General features: G+C 37.2%; 1 protein-coding gene across 3 annotated transcripts in view; it reads right to left on the bottom strand.

The window, feature by feature from the left end:
• Window positions 1-5,001: 5,001 nt before the first annotated feature.
• Window positions 5,002-26,332, bottom strand: part of GPRIN3 (GPRIN family member 3) — a 58,866-nt gene continuing 37,535 nt past the window's right edge. For 2 of the 3 annotated variants that reach the window (XM_081304688.1, XM_081304687.1), the window contains one exon: window positions 5,002-8,080. In XM_081304688.1, coding sequence (XP_081160814.1) covers window positions 5,667-7,967 — 2,301 coding nt within the window. In that variant the 5' untranslated portion in view covers window positions 7,968-8,080 and the 3' untranslated portion in view covers window positions 5,002-5,666. Of the gene's footprint in view, window positions 8,081-13,637; window positions 13,821-26,332 lie in introns of all 3 variants that reach the window. The other variant, XM_081304689.1, reaches the window with a different exon arrangement.

Raw genomic sequence — 26,332 nt, 5'->3', positions numbered from 1 at the left:
TTGGTTGATTACCAGTATCTTTTTCCAAAGTGTAAAATATGTGATTTTAATTCCTGTTTTTTTTTTGTTTTTTTTTTGCAGCCAATTAATCTTTTGAACTTCAACCCAGAAAGACACTTGAAGAATTGGTATTTAGAGATAACCAGCTGGAGCATCATTTTCTGTAAGGCATTATTTGTGGCCCCTTTGGATACAGGTACTCGTGTTTTAGTGACTTTACATCTGGGAACCCATTTTTCATAGCTAAGATGGGCGATCCTCTGGGCAGAGTTGACAAAATCGCTTTTGAACGTGCTAGGTTCAGGAAGAGGAATTACCATAAGTTTATCCCCTTCACATGACAGAAGTTTCTGGATGGCGTTGTCTTGAGTTTTAAGACAGCAAACCTTTTAGTGGCTCCTCTTCTCTCTTGGCTGGCATGAAAACAGACATATTGCCTGTGTCTCTACTCATGCTCACTAGTGCTACACCTCTTTATGGAATTCCTAAACAAGTTTACTCAACAAGAAAGCAGAAATTATGCCTTTTTCATTTCTTTTATCCTCTGGGTTATAGTCAAGTCTTTGTAGAGCAAACCATAGTTATATAACAGTGTGCCTGTAACAGATGCACTTGCTGGTATAACTGCCTCTTTTTGGCACATTATTGCTTGGCTTTAATTTCATATTCAACAGTCTTTATTCTCGTGATTAGTATCTGAGATATCTATTTAAAAAAAAACTGTAAATAACATCTTGTTGCACCATTCTGGCCCCCAGAGTCATTTCACCAAATCCCATGGTTATTTGAATGCCTTTTATATTATAATCACCTTAATTTTCCCAGTAGCCCAAAAGTAATGTTTCAGGACTCTTTGTTGTTTCGATCTACACATATATACAGGTGTATTGGATTTACTTTGAGAGAGGTTATTTGGTTGTGGCAAGTGAGTAGTTTAGCTGGTGAGTATTCACAGTTAAAAGTAGCTGTGATGACCTCTGGCAGATGTCACTGATTACTTGTGAGACAGAATTTTTCCAATCTCAGTTCATCCTTATTTATATCCTTGGTCATTGCTTATTCGATTTCTGTAGCCAAGGAGAAAACTTTTTTTTCCCCCCAAGATCAGGATAAAGTTCATGGAAATTTGTTTCAGTATTTATAAGACTATTTTTTCCCTTTTGCAAAAGTGTTCAAAATTGTGTTGTTATTCTTAAGCCCATGTGTCTGCACAGATGACATTTGTAATTACTGAGCCAGTTGCAGAATTTCATTAAGGAGGATACAGTTACAGGATGGACAGGAGATTCAGTAAACTGCCTGTTATTTGCCAGGTGGCAGCAGCTAACCTACATTTGGAGAGAATCAACCCAAAGGGCTACATATGACATTGAGAAACACTGCTCACAGAAAACAAAATGCTCAGATGAATGTGAAAAGCAAAAGTTGGAGTGGATGTGGAGACTTCTGATTCACTGGGTAGACAAAACAAGGGCTGGACAAGGTGATCCGCTCACTCATCTCAGATGCTGCTGAGCTCACTGTGTTATCACAGAAGGAAATTCACAAGCTTCGTTTCTCAAACACCACTCAGGACAAAGGAGGAGAGAGTACACTGCCTCATCTCCATGGCAGCATTGTGGAGAATTAGTCAATCAGGCAGGTACGAGGTCTACACAAGTCTACAGGTGCCCAATTTTCAATAAACACACACGCACACAAGCACACACACATATATATGCAAACCTATCCTAATATATTATTTTTCTTTATACTGGTTCTGAAAAAGTTCACAAGGAATATGGTGAATTCCGTGGTACCAGAGGTGGACAATTTCTTTAATACTTGCACAATATGTAGGAGGAAAAAAGACAATAATTCCTCACATTTTGGCAACAAAACAGTAATAGAGTGAATATAGCAAAGGCCAGACAAGTTACATTAACAGCACATTGTATATATCCTCTGTAAACAAATTTTAAAGTCACGTTGTATTCTATTCTTGGTGTTATATATATACAACCATTCCAAGCATGGCAGAAATTCCCTAAAATGAAAGGAACAATATTAGTATAAGCTAGGAATAGTAAAATCTCAATACTTTGGGATACAACCAAATGACATTTTCCTTTTTTGCTTTTTCCCTTAAGGTTGCAAGATTTGGTTTCAAAATCTAACCTGTAGGGTTTATGTTACATATATGTACTCAGTCCTATTTATTTCAATTTTTATGTTTAACTTATAACATGGAGAATATTTGTACCCCAAATAATGAGTATCAGATGATTCTCAAGACTAAAAAATTATCAAAGGTCAAATTATATTCAATATAGTGGAATTTATAAGGTAGAAAACATATTAATCCATTTTACCAACACTTCATTTTGGACACAAACAAAAAGGTTTCTGGTTAACCTCTACTTAAAAATATTCAACTTATGCCACTAATTCAAAACAGAAAGGTTAATCAGGATTTTATTGTATATAAAATAGCTAGTCTGTGGCATCAAAAGCCAGTAATTCAAAAAGACATGATTAGAAAGGCATTCAAGATAAACATGTGGCAGTGAAGCAATGCTATTTTTCTTATGATAATAAACCTAGAAAAATTAATACTTAAATAAAAATTCTAGTGTTCATTTGGTAAGTGGTATAACATCTTCACACTTTAAATGTTGAATGACCTGCCAGACACTAAGTTCTAACTCACTTCTTTTATTACTGGCTTAGGGATATTTTCTATTTCTTAATTGAATAAAATATTTCCTCTCTAAAGATCTAAAAGTAGAGTGTATTAAAATGGACAAATCACATTAAAAGAAATTAAGGACAAACACAAACAACTTTTAACTCAGTGGGTATCATGCAGGTGAAGCAAGGAATGATTGAGCAAGTTTAAAGTCCACCAGGATTATATTATATTGCAACTTCCTTTGTTGAATGAATCCAAGACATCCCAAATGACATACTAAATACCTAATTCTGTGTCACAGACTGATGTAAGGAAGAATCTCAAACATGGTTTTATTTTGAGAGTAGCTTAGGGTAGGTACTAAAATGTAAAAAAACACTATCTTAAATAGCCTCCCATCTCATATATCTATTTGATGACACATTCCTGTTACTGTTTCTAAAAGCTGCTAGTTCTATAAAATTTGATAAGAACAAAACAAACAAGGTTTTGTACTATCTTATGACCATTTCTAGAGTGTTGAGAAATCAAGAATTTAGTTCTAGCACCAAAGAAAACCAAACTTACTGCAGCAAACATTTTTGCTTAAAGTTTTAGTTTGAGAGGCACAACTACAATACCAAGTTGAGTGGTTCTGATTAACAATGTGTGACAAATACCAACGTTTTTCTCTTAGATCTCTGCTTCATCTCACTATTTATAAATCTTGTGGTTACTCTAATCTCATGAAAGTAAATATTATTGCCGGATGTTGAATTTTTCTTCTCTCCTATGTTAATACAGGAACAGCCTGTTCTAACCACTTCACAGCAGAGGATTACCTGGGGCCCACCTATCTGGAGTAGGTGCTGTTGACAGCTGCTCCTGTGTGCACAGGGTGTACTCTGTGTATACACAGCATGTGTGCCATCATGTGATAGAAATGGCCAGTGAGAAAGAGGAGACAGAATAGTTGTGGCCAAGTTATCTGAGACAAATAGGTGCTTAAGTCTAGAAGAGAGAATTTTAGACTTAATCTCTAATCATTAAATGTAATTTGATTGGTAATTTGATGATAATTTCTACTTTAGATAGTGTTCTTAAAAGAGGCCAATGAGTAAGAAACTAAAAAATGTGCCTCATTAAAAAATTCATTATAAGTTCCAAGCATAACAACTGTAATTACCATTCTCAGGCTCCAAGAAGGCTGTCACTGTGGTCTTCTTATGCAGGCTGCATATACAGTTAAATTGCTTTGAAAGAAATCAAAGCTTTTTAGTAATTTAGTTAGTTCCCAGTGTAGGTTGCACACAAGGTAGAGTTTAGGTATGATTTTTCCCCCCTCATGTTCAGAGCCTGCAAAGTAGAATTAAATTGAAATAAGCTAATACAGATAATGGGAATTGACTGTACTAATGGTATTTGAAACTTTGAAGAAAATTGCATGGTCAGATATTCTTTTTTTTTTTTTTTTTTTTGGCTCATCTGGGGAATGAGTTTAGAGAAGGCAACCAGTACCACTCCAACATCTAGCAGTCAAATTTTCTAAGGGCAAGATGGAGGCCCTATGATGAATCCAGGAAGGGAAGGGTTCCTAGGGCCTTGACTAATGCATTCTTCTTTCCATTAGTCAAAGAAAGCAGCTGCTGGTGGCCCCTGGCCAGTGTCTTGCAGGATGCCTCTATGTTTCAGGGATACCCTCCTCTTCTAGAGAGGAGTGAGTTCTGAGCTCAGATAGATGCCAGTGTTCTTAAGGAATATCCTACTCCAAACTCAAACCATGCTTACATTGACCTCTTTTTTTGTTGGCTTTGAAGGTTGAGATATGATGGTATTTCTCTTAAAATCAAAAGTATAAAAAAATTACCTATTTTTTTTTTTACTCCAGATTATATACCTAAACAGGTGATATTTGTCTACATGTAAGAGAACTTCTGTTCCCTTTGGTGTTGACCACATTTGCTGTTAGAAACTACTGAACCAAATCAAAAGAAAGCCAACAATTTTATGCTGTTACATGAATACAGATGAAACATGTAGTTTTTGTTACTTAAAGGCTCTTTCTTTTATCAACACAGATAAAACAGATTTTGGTAATCTGCTATTTATAATTCTTTACCAGAACCTTATAATTCAGTAGAATATCACTGGAGAACTTCTGTATCACATAAAATTTACTATTATCTCTCATGTGATGACTCTTCTCAAGAATCTAGTTCCATATGCCTCCTTTAGGGTAAGAAAATATGAATTTAATTTGGTTAGCCTCACAGAGATGCACCTTGCCTTCTGTGCAGGAACATGTGTATATGTAATATGTAATGTGTATATGTAATGTATAAGTCCATGTTGGATGTAATTGGACAGTATTCATATCTAAAGCCTTAGCTAATTCTCCTCACATAACTTATATTTTCTAAAAGCTATACAAGGTGTATGAAAAGGGCTATCTGCAGATGTTTTCAAATACTAATTCATATTTGGTATTTTACATATGTAAAAATTTGTCTCAAATTTTTACATTATGGTTCTTATTACCTACTTAGATTTTGTGTGGTAACAGCATTCTTATTTCAATAGGACTAGAAATTATAACGTTTTTGCTAATAGTGTTTTTGCTATTTTTAATATAAAGTAGGGATTTTAATGCAAATACCATCATGTGATACACATTGAGGCAGTAATACAAAATGACACATGTATAATGGTATTGTTATTTCTATAAGCAATGTCATAGTTTAAAAAAAAACAGTGAATATGATTTCCACTTAATTAGGGTTGCAAATCTGCAGTGAAGCTTGCTTCTCTTGTTCTTTCTTTCACATTGAAATGGCATCTTTATTTATGAACCCTCAAGGGATCCCACGATTTTTAATAGCAATTTCCTATAGTTAATACTTGCTTTTTCTTTTTGAACTCTCAGAAAACAACTCTTTCTTTTTGAACTCTCAGACAGACACATGTGATACCATATGTGCATACGCTGACCCCCCCCCCCCCCAATACGTGTCCCCTTTCAATCTAACACAGAAGAAGGGGCAGGGCGAACACAGCAGTTGGGGCGACGGAAGTTCTGCAGCATGGACTGGAATACGCTGTGCTGCCTCCCTTTCAGCTTCTTATTGGAGGAAGTGTCTGAGGAAATGGATCTCCGGGTCTGGTCGCTTTGCGTTTTGATTAATTTCTCATGTTCCCGAATTTGTCTTTGTAAGTGGTTCTGGATGGCGATCCCCAGGGACTCCGGGTCCAGGGAAGCCCCGTACACTTCCCAGGTCATGCCCTGCTCGTCCCACACGACGTCCTTGACCCGCTTGGACTGCTTCAGCTGGAGTTTGGCGTCTGTGCTTAGCTGCTTTTTCTTCTCTCCCGGTGTGAGCCCCACCTGAGCAGCAGCTGCTGTCACGTTTAACTCCTTGAGGAACTCGCTGACCCGGCTGGCCCGGCGAGGGCTGGCTTTGACCGAGCGAGAAGGGGTCCTCTTGCCAGAACCTGGGCTGGAGTCACCCATGGCGTCCGGAGGTAGGCTCAGGCTGGTGGCTGTCTTGCTCTGTCGGCTTTCCTCTAAGACGCCCTCCTGGTTCTTTCTATTTGGGGAGGGTATGGGATTAGCTGATCCTGAGCCTCCATTTTCTTGAGCTTTGGGATTGAGCAGTAGTAGGGTTTTGGCATCTAGAGCATCGGTGCCCGTAGGCTCCTTTTCTTTTACTATCTGAGGAGACTTGTACTTTGTCTCCTTTGGACCTCCTTTACTCGTGGCCTCCAAACTCCTGGACTGGTCCTCTTTGCTCTCAGGGCTGCAGGAGTCCGATAGTTTGTAGTCTGGATCAGTCTTGTGATCAGATGTCTTGGCTTCAGATGTCCCCAGTTCCTGGTTTATTCTAGACTGACTACCTGCACTGCTAGAAATCTGGTCAATGGAGCTAGCTTTCAGGGAGCTAGAATTAGCATCTGAAAGCTGTCTAGAGGTTGACTCTTCCCTCAATGGAGTCTCTCCTGCTGGTCTCCCATCTTCTTTACAAGTATCCTGGGCCTGACTGCAGGCCCTGCTGATGGGTGAGGTCTTCAGGATCTGCTCTGGTAGGCCTACTCCTTTAAGTTCCCCTTGGAAAGCTGTAGAGACAGGTGCAGCTGTCTGGATGTGCACCTGAGCCATGATGCCACAGCCCTGCCCTGCCTCCTGGGAGGCTTGTATGCTGTTAGAGAGCTCCAACATGTGGCTGCCAGTGCCACTTCCCTGGCAAATGACACGCAGCTGCTCTTGATGTTCCAAGCACTCAAGAGCAGGAGTTTCCTTTAAGAAAGCGGTGAGGATGCTGGGGCTAGTGGAGACTGATCTGCTTTCCACGCTGGCCACCGCCTGCACCTCAGCATCTTGACGAACCTTGCTGGGGGCCTCCTTGATCTCACTTTCAGCTTGGTTGGTCATTGTACTGGCTTCTTTGAACCTCGACACCTGTTGTGTTGGCCGCAGTGCCTTCTCTGGATCTAGTGTACGTGATGAAACTTCTCTAGCGAGATGGGATAGCTGAGGTGTCCCAGATGTTGTACCTTGGGTGTCTGAGGCAGTGGCAGATGGTTGTTTGTTCGCTGAACATCCATCTTCTCTTGCTGGAGGCTCACAGGACCTCATTGTGGAGTGGCAGATGGCTTGCTGCCTGTCCCCTTCAGGCCCACCTGCAGGAGGGGAAGAATGACTGAACACCTCGGCTGCTGTGCTCTGTACCATTCCCTGAATTGTTGCTTGAGAAGGAAAATCACAGGATGCCTGATCTTTGCTGCTGCCACAGGTGCCCCCTGCAGGACAATTTGACTTCTCCATTTGGGCTCCATTCAAGGTTCTCTGAGATTTCACCAAGGAATCTTCAGGTTCTGATGAGGCGCTGGCATTGGGCCGATCACCTGGGATGGCCTGGTGGGTGTGCTGATTGGCTGGCATTGTAAATGGTCTGTGTATAAGATCCTTTGCTGCCGTAGGGCTCGGGGCTGGAGCTGTGGGCTCTCTGCTTTCCAGCAGTTGGGGATCTCCAGGAGAATTGTGTGTGGGAGATGCTTTCTCCACCTCATTGAAGACACCAGGAGAAGACATGTCTGGTTGGGTGGTCTCATGCTCACAAGCCTGCATCACGGCCTCAGCAGCAGTGCTGGGGCTGAGGCTTGGTTCTGCAGGGGCACCTGCCAGGCCATTGGTATTCTTTCCCGGTTGAGCTGGTCGGCACTGAGATAAGGAAGCCTGCAGCTCTCCTTGAGCCTCCTCTTTTAAAGAAGCTGCAATCAGGGAAGTTTTAGTGGATCTCAGAGGGTCAGGTACAGTCCCCATGGAATTTCTTTCCAAAAACACGCCAGAGCTCTCCCTTGAGTGGTGTTCCTGCTGGAAGCAGTGGGAGTTCAGAGTGAAGACACAGTCAGAGATGATTCCTCTGAAGAATCAGCCTGGGGATCAAGGAAACAGTACTGTTAATACAGCACATCATTTAAGTACTAACAGTGTACACAATTGCCATTTTTATAAGATCACATAAGCACATTGGCCTTTTCTTCTTATATCTGTTGCTGTAAAAATAGACCTTGGAAAGAAAGATTTTGAAAAAAATGTTTTAACTTTACAAATATTATTTTGGTACTTTAGCTTCTACTTGTACCCAAACGCTGTCTAGAAAATAGGTTTTAGTGTAAGTACTTACATCTGATAACTACTTTAAAAGTCATTTGTATAATCTAATTTGCCAGAGATCAGAAAATTCTGTAAAGCTACTATAATTATATCAGCAAGTATTGAAATAAGCCCAAACTTTATATCTGAGATAGAATATCAAGAAATAGATCAAAATGTAAATTTGAATTTAATATGCCAAAAAGCATATATTTTGATTTAGTGGCAAAAGGATAGACTACTTAATAGAAGGTGCTGATAAACTGCTTATTCATCTGGAAGAAAAAAAAAGAGTTTTTATCTTATAGCAATTATAAAAATAAATTGTATATAAATGGATCAGAGTTTAAAATAAATAAATAAATTAAAATTTGTAAGAAAATCTAGAATCCATCAATATAGGGATAGGACAGTTGGTTCTTTTTAGACAAGGCAGAAACAATAAGATAAAATATAAACATAGGTGACTAAAATTCAAAACTTTTGCATGATAAAAGATGATAGATTTGAGAATTTGTTAGATTATATAATATAGCAAAAGGTTTTAAAAATTAAAAGGAAACCAAATAATCTGTTGGAAAAAGTTGGGTAAGGAATATGAAAACACAACTGAGAAGATAAGAAATCCAAATAACCAAGAAGCTTATAAAAGGATGATCTAATTCATTTTTGATCAAATAAATGCAGATAAATTAATGAGATTTTCTTTTATGCCAACTGCACTTGGAAAACTTAAAAAAAACCCAAACCAAAAATAGTCTTATAATACAGTGAGACCTGGGGAGATGTAGGGAAAGCAAGTATTTTTACTAATTTTAAGTGAAAGTTTTAAGTGTATTGCTATAGCTTTTTTTAAGGAAGCATGTTAGTTTTTAAAACTAAAAATGCACATGTCTTTGATCCTGTGATACAATCTCTATCAAAAGAAATAAAAACACCAGTCTATAGAGATAGGGATAAGTAGGTTTGTTTGTTTATTTATTTATTTTTGGTACTGGGGATTGAGCCAAGGGGCACTTAGCCACTAAGCAACATCCCCAGCCATTTAAAAAAAAATTTAAACTGAGTCTTTCTAAGATGCTTACAGCCTCTCTAAGTTGCTCTGGCTGGCTTTGAACCTGTGATCCTTCTGTCTCAGTCTCCCAAGCTGCTGGGATTGCAAGGGTGTACCACTGTGCCCAGCAGGATAAGTGTGTTTATTGAAATGCTGTTTGTAGAAGAAAAAACTGGAAACATGAGTGAGGGAATGATAATGTGTAATGAATAACATGTGCCTATCTTAAAGTACTAAGCAACAATCAAAACAATTTAACTGATTAGGTTCTAACTTTTCACTTGGGGAGGATTTTCCCAAGATATGGGTACATGAGGAACGCAAGGTACAGAAAAGGGCACATATATTTTTATTTTTGTAAAAACAATAACCTATGACACTTCATCTGCATGTACATGCACACACACACACACATACAGAAGGTTGTATGTGATTATATAGATTCTAAAAATATTTAGAATGAGACATATCACATATTTATTAAATGAAGGAGGAGGGATGAGTTAGGAACAGGGAGGGATGATGGAGGTCCCCAAAGTGGGAAAGTGATGAATTTTTTAAAACCTATCTGATATAACCTGGGGTATATGCTTATGTAAAATTATATATACATTTATGTGTAAACATTTTTAGAAAGGATAATTTGATATTAAGGCATGTGGAAAAAGCCACGGATCAGAAATTAGTTTAATATTATCTCTATCACTAAAAGGCTATGTTACCTCAGGCTAATTACTTAATCTCTCTGGGTCCCAAATTAACTCATTGGCAAAGTGGATTATAAGCTTTCTAAGGGCCTTTCCAACTCCAGCATTCTAAGTTCCTACTTCTTTGCATGTGATTGATGATACGTTAAACAATCTTAATTTGGGCTGTGAAGTATCAAAAGAAGGCAAAGTCCTATCTTGTTTGGCTCAGATTTTGAAAGTATGAAATTTTATTTTTGATTCAATGCTATTTGACTGATCTTGTATTGTATGAAATCTAATGATAAATCAAACATTTTCTTCTGCAAACTAGTTTATCTTGTAACATCATTATTCATATTAATGGACTAAATATTTTTTCCATTGTTGGTCTTGACTGCTTTCTGCTCAAACTACTCTTCTAGGTTTCTATTCCACTTCTCCTTTCTCTAGTTTTCTATTCATTTACTGTACCCCAAGCCACTTTCCCTTTCTCTCTCTTTTGCATCTGTGTTGATCATTTGTTTCCTCCTACTGTTAGCTTTCCTTATCCTAAAAAGCCCACTGATTCTTCAAGGTCCCACTTGAACCCCATTTCTTTTCTGAAGTTCTGTAAAGGCTTCAAATCAAAGATTTTATTTTTTAAAAACTCCTACAAGTCGGTCAGCTTGTTCTTCATCTTGTGATTTTCATGTTCTGTTTTTGTACCATTCTTATCTATTTAAGTGTCCCATTTCTCCACAAATATTAAAAAGCCCCAGGAAGGCAGGGAGATGCTTATTGATTCTTTTCTGTTTACTCCACAGGATACAGTGCAGGGTTTTGTGCATAAAAAGTTGTTAATTGATCCTGTTTTCCTCTAAAATGGTCATTATTAAAAGCCCTGTTAAACTCCAAACTAACAGGAAATATTTAGCCATGACATAAAATATTAATGAAACCACAATTAAAAGGAATAATATTTTTGGAAGTAAGAAAGTGGTAGTATCTTATTTATTTTAAGTTTTGTGTATCTGGAATTCAAGTTTAGACAATTTAAACCAAGAACACTGGACACCTGCTATGAAAAGTTGGTAGTTCTCATAAAGCCAAGGGTACAGCCTGTCTCCTATGTTACATGGCCGGAGCCCAGAAATCCTGTTTGCCAAATAGGACTGTAAAATAGAAACAGCACAAAGTTCAGCAACTGAAAATGAAAAGACTCTGATGAAGATGACTTCATAAAATCCTCAATTATTGTGTTTGCTTCCATTTCCCACACACAGCTGAGTGTGTTAGTTTAACTTTGCAAGGGCGTTTTCTTTCATTTGCTTTGCTAATAGAGATTAAATGATCCATCAATTCAAGAATCAAGAAACAAAGTCCAGATTGCTTGCCTCGCACCTCTTAACTTGAAATCTATTGATTTATCAGTAGATAAGAAGTCATCACTGGTCTCAAACGTAGCTGCTAATGGAATCATTGCAGCATCTGTATGAGTCCAGGAGACACTCTCCTATGTTCCAAAACTACTTCTCTCTCCCTTTCCCTCCCATACCAAATAGGTAAAATCTACCTTTCCCAGGGAACAGACACACCAAATAATTAAAAGCAATTATTTGGTGGTTCAGAGTGAGGAGTCCACAGCTTGATCGTCAACTAGACTCCATTAAAATTAGATTTAATGACTTTAAAGAATAAGGTTGGGGGCTGGGTTTTAGCCCCTGTGGTAGAGTACTTACCTTGCATGCATGAGGCCCTGGGTTCCATCCTCAGCACAACATGAAAATAAATAAATAAAATATAGATATTGTAAAGAAAAAAAATAAGATTGTAAACAGGAAGCCTCCAGACTGAATAAATTTCTTCGATAAGGGTGTGTGTGTGTGTGTGTGTGTGTGTGTGTCCGTCCGTCCGTCCTAGATGGTTTTTCCTTCCCTTTCTTTTCCTTCTGAACTGAAGTGATCTTGCATAAAAATACAGATTTTTCCCTGTGTGCTTCTATTTTAAAATTTTAAACTTTGCATCTCCAGATGGAAACAACTAGATGGCACTGAGAAGGGCCTCTTGATGGGCATAGACACTCCAAGTGGCCCATGTCCCAGGATCCTGCTTTGCTCATTAATATTAGGAAAGTCCTATGTGCAGCTGAGTTTGTTCTCTAAGGGTTCTGTCAGAGTAGACTTCCCTGTCTGATGTCCATTCAGTCCCCTAGAGCAGTTTGAATTGGAGCTCAAGAACACAAACTTGGGGAGGCTCCCCTGAGTTGAAGTACTAGTTCCACTACCCAGCTTTATCTCTGCGGGCTTGCATAAGTAACCTCCCAGGGAACAGTTTCATCTATTAATTAAAGATAATGATGATAATACTGCCTCAATGTGTTTTCATGAGGAACAGGCTTAGCATTTAGAAGAAATAGCATCTTGGCACATAGCGTGCTCTATGTAAGTGTTACCCTCTTTTAAAAACCTCAATATTTAAGCGTTATTCTGTATTAAAGAAGAAATTATTTGGATATATGTTAAAACAGAAAAAGGAAGACTTTCATCAGGTCTCTCACAATTAATGTCAAGATAATCACAATAGGGAAGAGAGAGAATGGGCTCAAATCCAAATATGATAAGAATATGTAGGTATTTATAGCCAAAGAACAGTTTGAGGGGGTTCATGGACAGAAAATTACTAAGATGAAACATTAAGGGTAGGGGCAGTTTTATGGATTGTATAACAAGTTTCTTGGTGAAGGTAGGCCAGTTGATCAGGTATCTGTGATGAGGGATTCTCTCTAAGCTGGCTTAGCAGGGCTCTGCAAGAATATCCTGAAGCCCACAGTTGAAACAGAGTAACAGGAGGGCTCAGAGGAGTCTGACTAAAATTTGGTCTAGGAGAGAGTCTTTGTCACCTGCAGCAACAAATAGGATTTTCTTATAAGGTTGTCTGTAGCCTTACAAATCCTTCCCAAATTAGGCAAAAATCACACAGAATCTCCAGGTATCTCAAAGTGAGTCTGTATTTAAGTAAAGGGAACTGTGTTTTCAATAGCACAGTCCTTTGATGTTTCTGTCCTTAAATTGTGAGAAAAGATATAAAGCATTGCTCTGACAACACAGCCAGACTGCAGAATAAACTTTATCTACCTTTTATAGAGAAGGAAACTGAGGCTCAGAGATGATACCTGATAATTCCTGTTGAACTGAATTCTAATGAATTCTAATGATATTTTTATTATCTATATTATCTTTATTATCTATAACTATAGAAAGAAGAGGAAGAAAAAAGAATACACACACACACACACACAGAAGAGGAAGCATTTTTTTTCAGGTGGTTCACAGCCCAGGGGTAGCCTAGCTGGTGTTAACACAGATTACAGAGCCATTCATAACTGGCCACCTTATGCAATGCCCAGTTTACTGAAAATTGACACCACCAGTCTATGCCACACAGCCTGTTTTCATAACAGGCACCTACATTAATAAGACAGGCAGCAGGGAGTCTCAGTCCTTTGTGACTTCCTGCAAAGGGTGCTGGCAGGAATGGAGAGTGTCTCAGTGGCCCAGACCAGCAGGATACTGATGTACTGTAGGTCAAGGGGATACTACCGTGAGCAGCGATTACCTTTTCCCACTGCAGAACTGCTGCATTGCTAGAACAAGGGCAGGCTTGTTCTAGCAATCTCTGGAATGGTGTCATGTCTTCTTATGTGACACTGGGGCAGTGTTGCAGGGGCCTCAGTTAAGCACATCCATCACCACCCATCAGACAGCAGATATTAGTCTTCAGGTGACTGATGCAAAGACCCTTTGGAAAAGAGTGAGGCAAGAAGTGAGAGACTACTAAGCCTCAAGAAGGACAAAGACAGAAGGTCATCTGGACCCTTTTCAATCTGTCTTCTGCTCCCTTTAACAGGAAGTATTGCCTCCTGCATTGGCATTTCAGGCCAGCAGATAGATACTGCCAGTGCATGACTTTAAGGAGAGGTGATCCAATCCCAAGAAATACACAGGTTGGGAGGAACAGTTCCTTCTTTCCTTAAAAAGGTCATACCCTGGCACTAACAGCACTAAATGCCAAATGCACTTTCCTAAGGCATTGGCTGAAAAATGGATTCTTGCCTTCAATTTGTGGCTAAAGCAAATCCGAAGGTCTGAAAGAGGCTGCTCTGCCTGGTGCTACTAACAGTGGCAGGTGGGCTTTCAATTAAAATCGTCACTATAACAAGAGAGTTATGAGAAATGTATTGTATCTTTTCTCTCAATAGATTTCTTTTGTTCAACAATTTCCAGAAAAATAAGAACATGGCCTGGTCTCTCATTGGAATACAGTAGGACTGGGTTAAAAGAAGGAAGTTAAAATAAGGCTTCAGGAAACATGAAGATACCAAATAATCCATTTTTTGTCAAATGCAATTCCAACAGACATTTTCTATGATTTGGAGCAGCTAGATCTTATTTGTTGCTTCCTATATTCCACACTGTTCTCTGTGAAACTCATTTCTCAGAACAATTCTATCCCAGCTGTTGAGAATGCACAGCCTTTAAACCATGTTACCAGTTCAAGCTAATAAAGACAAATTAAGAATAGAGAAATTTCTTCTCTTCAAACTGATTAATCTCATTTGGACTTTTTTTTCTTTTCTTTTCTTTTTTTCTTTGTGGTGCTGGGGATCAAACCCAGGACCTTGTGCATGCAAGGCAAGCACTCTACCAAAGGAGCTATATTCCCATCCCTGATTTGGACATTTTGAGGGTTCCAGATACTTCTGAGAAGCTGAATAAAACTATAAAACCTCTCTCAAGGAACACACATTTGTGAGTACACATACACATATTTGCAGATAATTTTAATACCTTTTTTCAAGGCATCAAAAAAATGTCATAGAATGGAATTTATCTTCCTCAAAGAGATATGATAGAGCTTAAGTGAAATAGTATATGTTAAACGAGTTGCATGATGCTTAGAATATGAGAGATAAAATGATGAATCATTATTTTTAAACATTTTTATTTTGGCACAGTTTACCCATGAAGGCAGGAATTATGTGTAGTTTATGTAGTCCATCTTCAGTGGTTCAGTGTTTAAATAAGTTTACTATGTGTTCTCACAAGCCTCAATTTAAAGACTATCATTTGAAGAAGTGACAGCTAACTTACAAATTAACACAATCATGAGTCCTCTTCTGTTTTGTACAAGTAAAACATATATATATATATATATATATATATATATATATATATATATATATATTTGGCAACCTTTTCAGGAAAATCAAAAAGATTCTGATTCTAGTAACCTTGAGAAATTAATCTCTTAATTTTCCTGCTTGTGGAGATAATTCACAGATAAATATAAATTTGGTATTAAAAATTCTTAGAGTAAGTTTTTTTTCTTATATATGAACTCTTCTTGAGATAGCTAAGCCATTTAAGTTTTGTTATTTTTTTGCCTTCTCTAATCAACCTGGCTTCTTTCATTTACTTGGTTTGCCTAACAGATATTCAAATCTGAATGTTTTTTTTTCTCTCTCTCTCTCTTTAATCTCAGCTTCGATGGACTTCAATTGCAAGCTTATTTTAGTTGCAAAGAGCAGGTAACAGGATCTCAGGGCTAAATGATGGTTAAATAACAAGCTAATAGAAGTAAACTAAGTTATGTGCATTTTAAAATCTCATGTTAGATAGGATCAAAGCTGCTCTGCATCCCAATTTTCTGTAGGATATATTTAGCACCAGTAACATACTACTCAGCCTTACAAACAAATATTCTTGTCTTTGCTTGTTCCTCCCTGACCTCGTTGACCCTGCTGCTTTTCTCCCTAGCTGTCTCCCCACCCCCAAATCCCCAACTATCCAGGTTCTGCCCTACCTGCTCCCCTTCTGGCAAAGGCATCTTCCAACTTCAGAGGTGAGCACCTAAGTGGGAGACCCCTGCTAACACAGTAGCAGGCTGAACGCTTATTAATGATTTCTGTTTTTAGCTCATGTCAAGCACCAGCGAGGAATCTCTCTTCTGGTTCCCACACTCGGGTCTTTAATCATGTTGAACGATGGCAAAGTGTCTGCTGGCAATGTTTGTGACAATGGAAATAGATGTGAAAAAGGAGCTATACACGGAGCTGATCCATTGGGGTTGCTCTGCTCTTGGGGAACACAGAAGCCTCAGAAAAAGCAAAATTATGAAATCCATCTCTCAGGTCTTTCAGTTTATTCTGCTCCTGTGCTGCTTTTCTGTTGTTTGTGTCTGAGAGAATCTGGGGTGCTCTGCTCCTGAAAATTAATTTTTTTCCCCCCTGGGGTCAGAACCTTTGGGTTTGGCCAGTGAAGTGTGTGTGTGTGTGTGTGTGTGTGTGTGTGTGTGTGTGTGTGAGAGAGAGAGAGAGAGAGAGAGAGAATGAGAACCAACAAATCTGTCACTCTGTATAAGACACTAAATCAGGTATCACAAGTAGATAAAAGTTTTGCTCTTTGCCCTTAAGGAGATTTCAATCCAATGGAGGAGTCCAGACAAATTCAATCAGAAGCTGTAAATGAGCAAGACTATATATAATTAAGTGGCTTAATACTGAGATAATAAGCTACACTTTATAGACATTTGAATCATGGAAAAGGCCGATATTTCTAATTCAATTGACATTTCCTGACACAACTATTCCGTGGGACAGAAGAAAATTGCCCATGTAAGTTTAGAGAAAAATGGACATTTGAAATTAAGAGAATGCAAGTAAGGGTAAAAAAAAAGGTCTTTGATTAAAAATAAAATAATCTCTTAAGTCACATTGAAACAATTAGGAAATACTCTTAACATCCATTCATTTAATAAGCAAAATGCCTTTTTTTTGTGCCAGCCATTTAGAATACAAATATAAATAAGATCAATGTAACTCATGTTTTTGAGGAGTTCATGCTTCCTGAAAATCATTACATAGAACTGAAGTGTTGTAAGAGGAAAAGAAACATAAAAGAAAAAGAAAAATGGCAAACAAAAATATATCCCAATGGACTACGGAAGTAGATTCTTCATTTTATTTAACAAGTAAGTTAGACTAGAGAATCCTAAGCTTTGTAAAATGTATCTAATGTGATCAGTAGAAAGTAGACATTTATCTAGGATAGAGTTTCTCACCTTGCCACTACTGACATTTTGAACTCCGTAGTCCTTTGTAGAGAGGAAAAGAAGGAGATATTGTCCTCCCCTGGAGGATGTCAGCAGCATCCCTAGACCCTACTCACTAGATACCAGTAGCACCCTCACCTCCACTTGTGACAGTCAAAAATATCTCCAGATTCTGTCAAATGTCTGCTGGGGATAAACTTGTTCCTTGTTGAGAACCACTGATCTAGAAGGGCAGGAGAGTTAACTTAGATGGAAAGAAATTTCCTTAGAATGAATACCTGTGAATAATCTCCAAAATACATTTTAAGTACAATAACAATAACTGAAACAAAACTTAATAATAATAAAACCCTCAATATACAGAGAAATACAGTTTTTTTACTGTCTATATTAAAAAGAGGAAAATGAGCATCTCTGCTGTGTATACAGGAAATATTTCTGCAAGGATAAATATGATACTGTCATCAGAGAAGTGGATGTACGAGGGATATTATAAGTGGAAGGCTTTTTTGCTCTAAATGCATTTGAATGTTTTAAATTATAAAGTATGAATGTATTACCTATTCAAAAAGGATGAAAAATTTAAAAGTCAGTTCTCTTCACATAGAGAAAACTTAACATCCATGTACTCTGAATTTTTTCTATTAGTGACAATGGATTTGCACTGCCCAATTCTCCAATCCTCTGGTTTTTGTGGTGAAGGTCAACCTGACCATGAGGCTAGTTAAAGGAAACCATAATTTCCATGATCCAGATTGGTTATCTACAAGTTCCCAGCTAGGTAATGTTAGTATTTTTCAAAATCAACAGCCAAGAAATGTTTTTAGACGGATGTCTGCTAGGCCACAAAATAAAGGTCTTAAATTATTTTTCCCAGACTGTCTGACTCCTGTTTATCAGTTAATTTCTCCCCTCTCCCTCACTTTCCTATTCCTGGGAGCTCTTGCAGTTAGTCTTTGAATTTTACACCCCTCAGATAGTAAATCCAAAGATGACCTAAAGTCAAACTCTATGAAGTTGTGTCAAAACATCAACGGAAATGATTAAGTAAAAAATTTCATTTATTTTTATTTTTCTGTCCATATTTTTGGAACTGATTAAATGTCAAGATGTTAAATCTGAAAAACATATTTTAATTGCCTGTTATTAAATCCACCTGTTTTGTTTATCCCAGGCTTAACTGAATTATACTAACATAATAGGTTTCATTCAGTCAGTTCTGAAAACTTATCCCATTTCTGTCCAATGTCAATTTTATAAAATAAACATGCAAATGCTACTTCTTTGTGTAAAAATTCTAATGGCTTCCCATTGCCCATAAAATATGGCACATATATGTTATCAGTTTATATCATGTCCTCACTATCTGACCCATTTCTTTTTCAAGATTGCTATCCTTTCTGTCATTTGTCAGACCCTGTATGTTATTTACTTATGACAAGCTTCAAAGGATTGTTGTCTTTGTACAGATGAGGAACCTGAGGCTCAGAGAAATTCAGCTCACCAAATGCACACAGTTAGTAAGTGGAAAATTTGGAATTTAAAACCAGGTGAGTCTCATTTCCAAAGGAGTCCTTCCAGACCAGGCTACAGCTAAATTGCAAGTCCTTTGACCTCCACTCTCTGTCACTTCCGAAGCCAGCTGTGCTCAATTGTTATTCTGTTCTGTACCATTTTTCATCAAAACATTAACCCACTTTTTGTATTATACATCTACAGTCTTTCCCTGCTGGAATGCGGGCTCTGAGTGGCAACACTTTTGTCATTCTTGTTCATTGATGTACCCCGAGCACCTACATCAGTGAACAGCCCACAGTATGGCTCCCAGCAGACAGGCGCTGAATGGGAGAATGCTGCCTTTTCATTTTGGCTTGCCTTCACAGTGTGCCACAGTTTCTATGAGTTTCACTTAACTTTTACTAATTACATTTGAGGATGTTTTTCCCCCCTAAGGCACATCTATAGGTGAGATAGCCATATACCCTGGATGTTTTAGAAATAATTGTTCCAAATTTTGACTTATATTTCCACAATAGTTATTCTTATACTATCCTCAATTTAAATTTAAGGAGATATGGTTTTAATATAAAGGCATATCTGTCAGTGTTCTTTTGGGTACTGGCTAATTTAGATGATAAATTCTATTCCTCTATAATTATCTGCTATGAAGACAGGAAATCTCTAATTCTTTTCCTGGATGGGGTGAATCTTATTTGGGAAATTGTACGGAACTGATTATACTACTTCTTTTTGTTTAATATACATTGAAAAAGATTAATATATAAATTCACTTTTAAAAAAATACCAAAAATTAAATAATATCCTTTATAGATTGTCTTTCTAATACACATATCTGCCCAATGGTTCTTCTCTTAAACATTTAAAACTTTGTGATGAATTCATAAAAGTAATAGTAACTAGGAATATATGCTAACACTATAGATATATGTTATGATTTTGTACAAGGCTGTTAAAGTGTTATTTCATTTCCAGTAACATTTCAGCTGATTTTTATTGACTATGTTATTGTTGCCAGGGTCTCCTTTCCTTCCCTCCCTTACTTCCCTCCCCCATCCCCAATGTTTTTTGTTGGTGTAAACCAATATAATTTATTTATGAATACTTTATAATAGATTATAAAATAAGAAAATAAATCAATATGCTATTTACTTGGCTTATTTTATACCAACGTAGTATATTTTGTAACTAAAATGATAAGACACAAAGACTTTAACCAGCTTCCTAGGTGAAGTGGATGTCCATGCAGTTGAGAATTATCATATTTTATAATAACATATTCAGGTGAACTAACACAAAACACTATACTTTTGCTTATTTAATTGGTGGAAATTTAAAAAGATTTCAATGGCTTTAAGGGCAGGGTGAGACTGGCATTGCCAGTTCTGCTTGTGGGAGCACAAACTGAGTGATGAAGAATGGCACAGATATCTATGCCCTTTGAACCAACAATTCTACCTCTAGGAATTCAGTCTAAGAAAGTAAAGAAAATAACTGGTATGTGTATAATGAAGCTCATTGTAGGGTTATATGGTAGAAGCTTTCTAAATAGCCTCCATCCTCAATGTCCAATTTACTGAGGAGACCACCACTCCTAGAACTCTGGCTGTTGGCAGACCCCTCTCGGAGGGCCTGCCCAGCTCTGCTCCTGTCAATGCTGTATTTATTCACTAATTTTTAAATTTGTTCTAACTAGTTATACATGACAATAGAATGCATTTTGACACATCATACATATATGGAGTATAACTTCTCATTATTCTGGTTGTAGAATCACATTGGTATGTAATCATATATGCATTTAAGATAATGATGTCCAATTCCTTCTACTGTCATTCCTACTCCCATGTCTCCCTTCACTCTGTCTAATCCAAAGTATCTCTGTTCTTCACTAGCTCCTCCCCTTATTGAGAATTAGCATCCACATTCATATATCATAGAAAACATTTGGCCTTTTGTTTTTTGGGATTGGCTTATATCGCTTAGCATGATATTCTCCAGTTCCATCCATTTACTGGCAAATGCCATAATTTCATTCTTCTTTAAGGCTGAGTAATATCCCATTGTGGAATTTCTTTATCCATTCATCTGTTGAAGGGCACCTAGGTTGGCTCCATAGTTTAACTATTCTAGTCACTAAATTTATTCACATCAGTTCTTTAGCCACCACATAATTTGGCTATTACTCTATTACATTAAGAGGATGAAACTTTGAGTGCAAAAAACCATTTTTGTTTCTTTGAAACTAAGTCAAAAGCTTTAGAAAAATTTGACAAAGGTGGGTCCTTAAAAAAAGTTATTATTGAATTCAGGGTGAGGAGACAGTTATAAAAGATAAGACAATAATTTTAAATACTTAACACTCTTATTTTTAATAGGGACTGCTTTGTTTTTCCATAACAAAAGTGAAGTACAAAATTACTAAGGGTCCTATGAGTTTATGTAGGGAAGATGTAACAAAACTCCAAGCAGTGGGTCCATTCTCAAGAAAACAACTGGCCCTGTTTCAAAGGTTAGTGAATACTACAGTCAAAGGTTATAAGCTGAAAGAAAAATCTTAGGAATATTTGTATCATTTTTGTAATTTGCTTTTACTCCTTTTTGATAATTTATATTGGTTTAAGTTGTGATGTTATAGGCTACAAGAAATATGTAGAGAAAAAATATTTAGTATATTAGAAGGGAATATATTAAAATATTAATGGGTTAATAATATATGTGGAATTATGGATGATTTTTAAAACTTTATTCTTTAAAATTTTAAAATCCTGGAAACAATCTTATTTCAATTATGTGAGATGTAGCAAAATATGTGAATAAGAGTAAGAATAAAGAAAATTACTATCAAATCTATGGCTCAGAGGTTTGTTATTTTAAAATCTACAATAAATCTTTGAGTTTTCCATTGTGAATTCATGCAAATTGGGAAGGATGTTCTCTGGAGTTGTGCATTTAAGTTTTCTTTATCTCAAAGAACTTTGTGGGTTTTCCAATATTACAACAGCTCTTTGTCTAAACCAGTTCTGTACACGAGTTCCAATTATAAAACGAGACTCCATTAGAAATCTGGGGTTAAACCGGCCCAGCTAAGGTAGTCACGCTGCTTCACAGTGTGTAGCCGGCTTTAGAAGATTTGCTGTGACCCTGATACAGAGGCATGTGATGGCCCTGGTTCAACAGCCTTTTCCAGGAGTTGCTTATCACGGCTCTTTCTTGGTCCTTGACATTCTTTCCAGTGTAAGCCCCTGTCGGTTTCTGGCTTCTGGTTTAAGATAGATATCACAGTCATTCTCTTTTACTTGTGATTTTTTTTTATCTATAGTGAATACTACAGTCAAAAGTTATAAGCTGAAAGAAAAATCTTAGGAATATTTGTATCATTTTTTGTAATTCATTTTTTACTCCCTTTTGATTAAGTTTAAGTTGTGATGTTATAGGCTGCAAGAAATATATATCTAAAACAATAGGTAGAGAAAAGATATTTAATAAAGATATTAGAAGTGAATATATTAAGATATATTCCAACTATACAGGAGTGAGGACTTCAGAGGAAGCCACATAGAGAAAGGTGTAGACATGGGGCAGAGATATACCACTTATTCTGGGCAGGGTGGGCTGTCATAAAGTTTAAGCCTGGGGATTCATTAAAAATATTTACAGATGCCTGATGTGCCTGAATTATCAAATTGGCTGCTATTTGTACACCCACTGATGCTGGGATGTAGTCGCACAAAAGTGGCTACTACTGGGAAGTAAAAGCTGACATATTAGAGTCACAATGGCTTTGTTAATGAATCTGGGCTTTCCTGATAGGTAGTAGAAAACTACTAAAAGTTTCTAACAGACCCGTGAAACAATTAGGAAGTTCCTGAAGGAAGCAGATTTAAAGTTGTCTGACTAGCAGTGAAGAACCCACAATGGAGAGATCGTTTATGAGGTTCATACAAGAGCCTAGGAGAAATCCTTCAATATTGTTAGTAGGAATATAAAAATAAAAGAGATATGGAAACTACTGCAGAGGTGTCACAGGCAGCATTTAATGACTGATGGCATATAGGAAGCAAGGCTGGAGAAAGAATCAGAGATGATTCCAAGATTTCCAACCACAGTGCTCAGGAGGTTGATGGAAAGATTGCCAAGATGATTGAGGCATTGGGAACAAGGTTAGACCAGAACACATCCACAAGTGACCATGGCAAGGGTGGGTGAATGGCATGGACAGAGAAGTTTTGGCCAGTCTTATCTCTGCTATCATTCCACGCTGCCTGACTCACATGAAAAAACGCTCAGTCTATTGAAAACAGTGACTATTGTGTTGTGCAGTTTCCCCTTCTAATTAGGTTGGTCCTGCAATTCCCTTCCATGTAGAAATTCTGGACATACCACATAAGTGGTGAAAGATGGACTGGCAAGCCTGGAGTGGTCTCACACATCTGACCCTGTGCAACTCTTGCCCTCTCCACCGTCAGTGACTTCATGAAGGTAGCTGGAAACTGGCTATGGTGGGAACACTTACACCATGGAAAGTGGCAAATTATAAATCCAGGCACTCTTCCCACCCTAGAAAACCAGTTGTTGAATATTTATATGTCTGTTGAGGAACTGGTTATGAAACCAAGAAAAACAGTGAAGTGTCACAAAAGCCTTTGAATGATTGTAAGGTAAAGTTTCAGAATATCAATTGGAAGGAGAAAAGGAAGACGCACCTATGATTTTGAGGCACACTGGATGTACATGGTTATCAAGGTCCGGAGAAGGTGGCATAACAAAATTTATTCATCAACTCAGAAAAGATCTGCAGATATTTCTAGATTAGTCTTTGGTTCCTGAGGGTAAATTTTCTTCTGATTTTTAAAACAATGTTTAATATTCTAGTACTTCAAAGATGACAATTCGACATGCTTATTGTTTCTCATTCTTCCTGAAGGAATGATCTGGCTGGATTTCTCTACAATTTAGATGAATAATTCATTTTAGTAATAATGTATTTTTTCAGCAGGCTAACATGCTGAATGTCTGAAGCAATTATTAGAGAGAGAGCAAATCACCACCACAGTGTATCATTAATCTTCTCTTGCAGCATACTTTTTTAGAACTAGATCTGTGTTAGTGTCCACCACCCCTTCCACGAACCTCGCTAGTAAGCTTTCCTCTACTTTCTACAAAAATCTATGAATTTTGCATTTACTCTTTTTATAATGAATCAATTCTAAGATACAATCCATGAATTGTGAAATTTATTACAAAAATTATACACCAGACCAGGTAGGATACAATAGCCCATTTTGTCTAAATGATATTTTAGTAGGACTGAGGTTAAGATACTCCATATCTAAACCCACATTCCCCTATAGAAGACAAATGAGGTTCTTCAAGTCCACTTAGAGTGTAAGAAAAAAAAAGAAACCTGTAGAAAATGCAACAAGAATTTCCACTTAACTTTCAAGATAATTATTACAAGAGAATCTAATCTCGTTACAGAGTTTGACACATAATTGGTACTCAAAGATGTTTGTGGAAAGAATGGAATACTTTCCTGTTGCTGTAGAGTTTCCATTGAGCTAAACTTTAAATCAAATATTTAGGGGATAAGGGAATCAATGTCCCATTCAGTTAAAATATTGCTTAGAATAGACAGATTAATTTGCTTGATCAATAGCATATAAATCTTGAGCATTAATTAGTTCTTTCAGCCTGAGTACCTTTAATTCTCATTTGAAGAGAAAATATTTCACAAGAATTGTTGATTAATTACCATTTTAAAATCACCCAAACAGAATAAATGGTGACATTAAAAAATATAAAGTGAAGAAAGAGATATGTTGAATTTATTCACTACATAATAGTGGTGGGGGTGGGCAAGAGGCCTGTGTGGTGGTGCATGCCTATAATCCCAGAAACTTTGAGTTTGAGGCCAGAAGATTACAAGTTCAAGGCTAGACTGGGCAAATAAGCAAGACCCTATCTCAAAATTAAAAAAGATAAAAAGGACTGGGCATGTAGCTCAATGATATACACCGCTGTATTCAATCCCCAATACTGAAAAAAATAAAAAGCATCTACAAAAAGTTATTTCAGATGAGCAGTAGAAGTGTGGCCAAATTCCACATGAATCCCTTGAGGTTCTTTTATTCTTAATTGACTTTTCTGATTAGTTTGGCAAGAATGCCTTTCTTTACAACACTCTAATTTATCCTCTGGGAACATTTATTCAAGGTTTTGTGACTTTTAGTAGAGCTTTGAAAGGCTTATTCATGTCCATTTTGTATTACAGGTAGTCCTAGGTAATTTATGCATTTTGTTGCTATTATAAATCTACTATGTTTCCATTTTCTTTTGTATAATTAAAAGCTGTTTGGATCTTCATGTTTTATCCAATCCTTTATATGAATACTTATTAATTCCAATAGAATTTTAATAAATTCTTTGTTCTTATTGTTGCAAATAATAGTTCTATTGCTGTATTTTAAAAAATAGCTAGACCCATATTTTTGTATGAAAAAAAAAGAAATGGGAGAAATAAAGATAGAAGGTCTGCCTTCCATCTGATAGTGGTCCAGCTTCTCAGGGATGAAGAAAGTGGATAAACATTGGTAACTTTCAAAGTCTACATAAAATCTGGTGACTAACTCAGTCTCCCTGCACTTCTAGGCCAAGAAAACATAGGTAAGTTACCTAAAATCAAATAACTTATTCAAGTTGCCAGACAAATATGGTATCTCACTGAGTGTGGAAATCCAAATGACCCATCTATTTCTTATTCTTTTAAACCTCTTCTTTTGTCTGTATTCATTACATTGTGTTTGGTATTTTGCTCTTTGTTTGCTATGCCAGCCCTCTGGTAAATTTCATCTTCAAGAGACACAAAGGAGAAGCAAAAACTATTGAGTTCTCTTGCTAGGGGTCAAATGAATAAAAGAAAGTCCTATGCAGATGCTGCAATCTGGAGGAGTCTATAAGAACAGATACACATCCTCTTTGAGGAAGAAGAGGACCTAAACATTTAAAAGGTTACAATGCTTAAGGCATACGTGCTCAGACTATGAAGCAGGACCTCAGTAACATTATGGACAGGCTGTGCAATGCCTAGACAGTTCAGTGGTGGCCTGAAGAGCATATACCCCATCCTGTAGGGTGGCAATGTGTTATGACATGAAGACACATTTTATTGAGCATGAATGTGCTCCAGGTGCTCTGGTGTTCTAAAGATTTCATAAGCATGATCTCACTTAAACCACAAAATAATCCCAGGAGGTAGTACTCATTGATAAAAAGTTCAAAAGATTTAATTAACTTGCCTAAAGTCAAATAACTAATAAGCAATACTGCTGGTTTCAGAGCCTGGTTTCATTCTTTATCAATTTTTTGTTGGTTTGTTTGTTTTTTGGTACTGGAGATTGAACCCAGGGTGCACTCAACCACTGAGTCCTAATCCTTTTTTGTATTTTATTTAAAGACAGGGTCTCCTGAGTGCTTTATGGCCTTCCTAAATTGCTGAGGCTGGGTTTGAACCTGTGATCTTCCTGTCTCAGACTCCAGAGGCACTGGGATTACAGGTGTGCATCACTGCACCTGGCCTATCAGCTTATTGACAGGCTTCCAGGATAAGAATGGTCAGATGAAAGACCAGTTGGTTGTACATGGGGAACCTTCAGGGGACTGAAGTAAGGGGATTGGACAAA

The sequence above is a fragment of the Spermophilus citellus genome (genome assembly GCF_964194105.1).
Source record: "Spermophilus citellus genome assembly, chromosome: 8".
Lineage (NCBI taxonomy): Eukaryota > Metazoa > Chordata > Mammalia > Rodentia > Sciuridae > Spermophilus > Spermophilus citellus.
The sequence above is the reverse complement of the archived record's forward strand: the minus strand, read 5'-3'. Positions and strand labels throughout refer to the sequence as shown.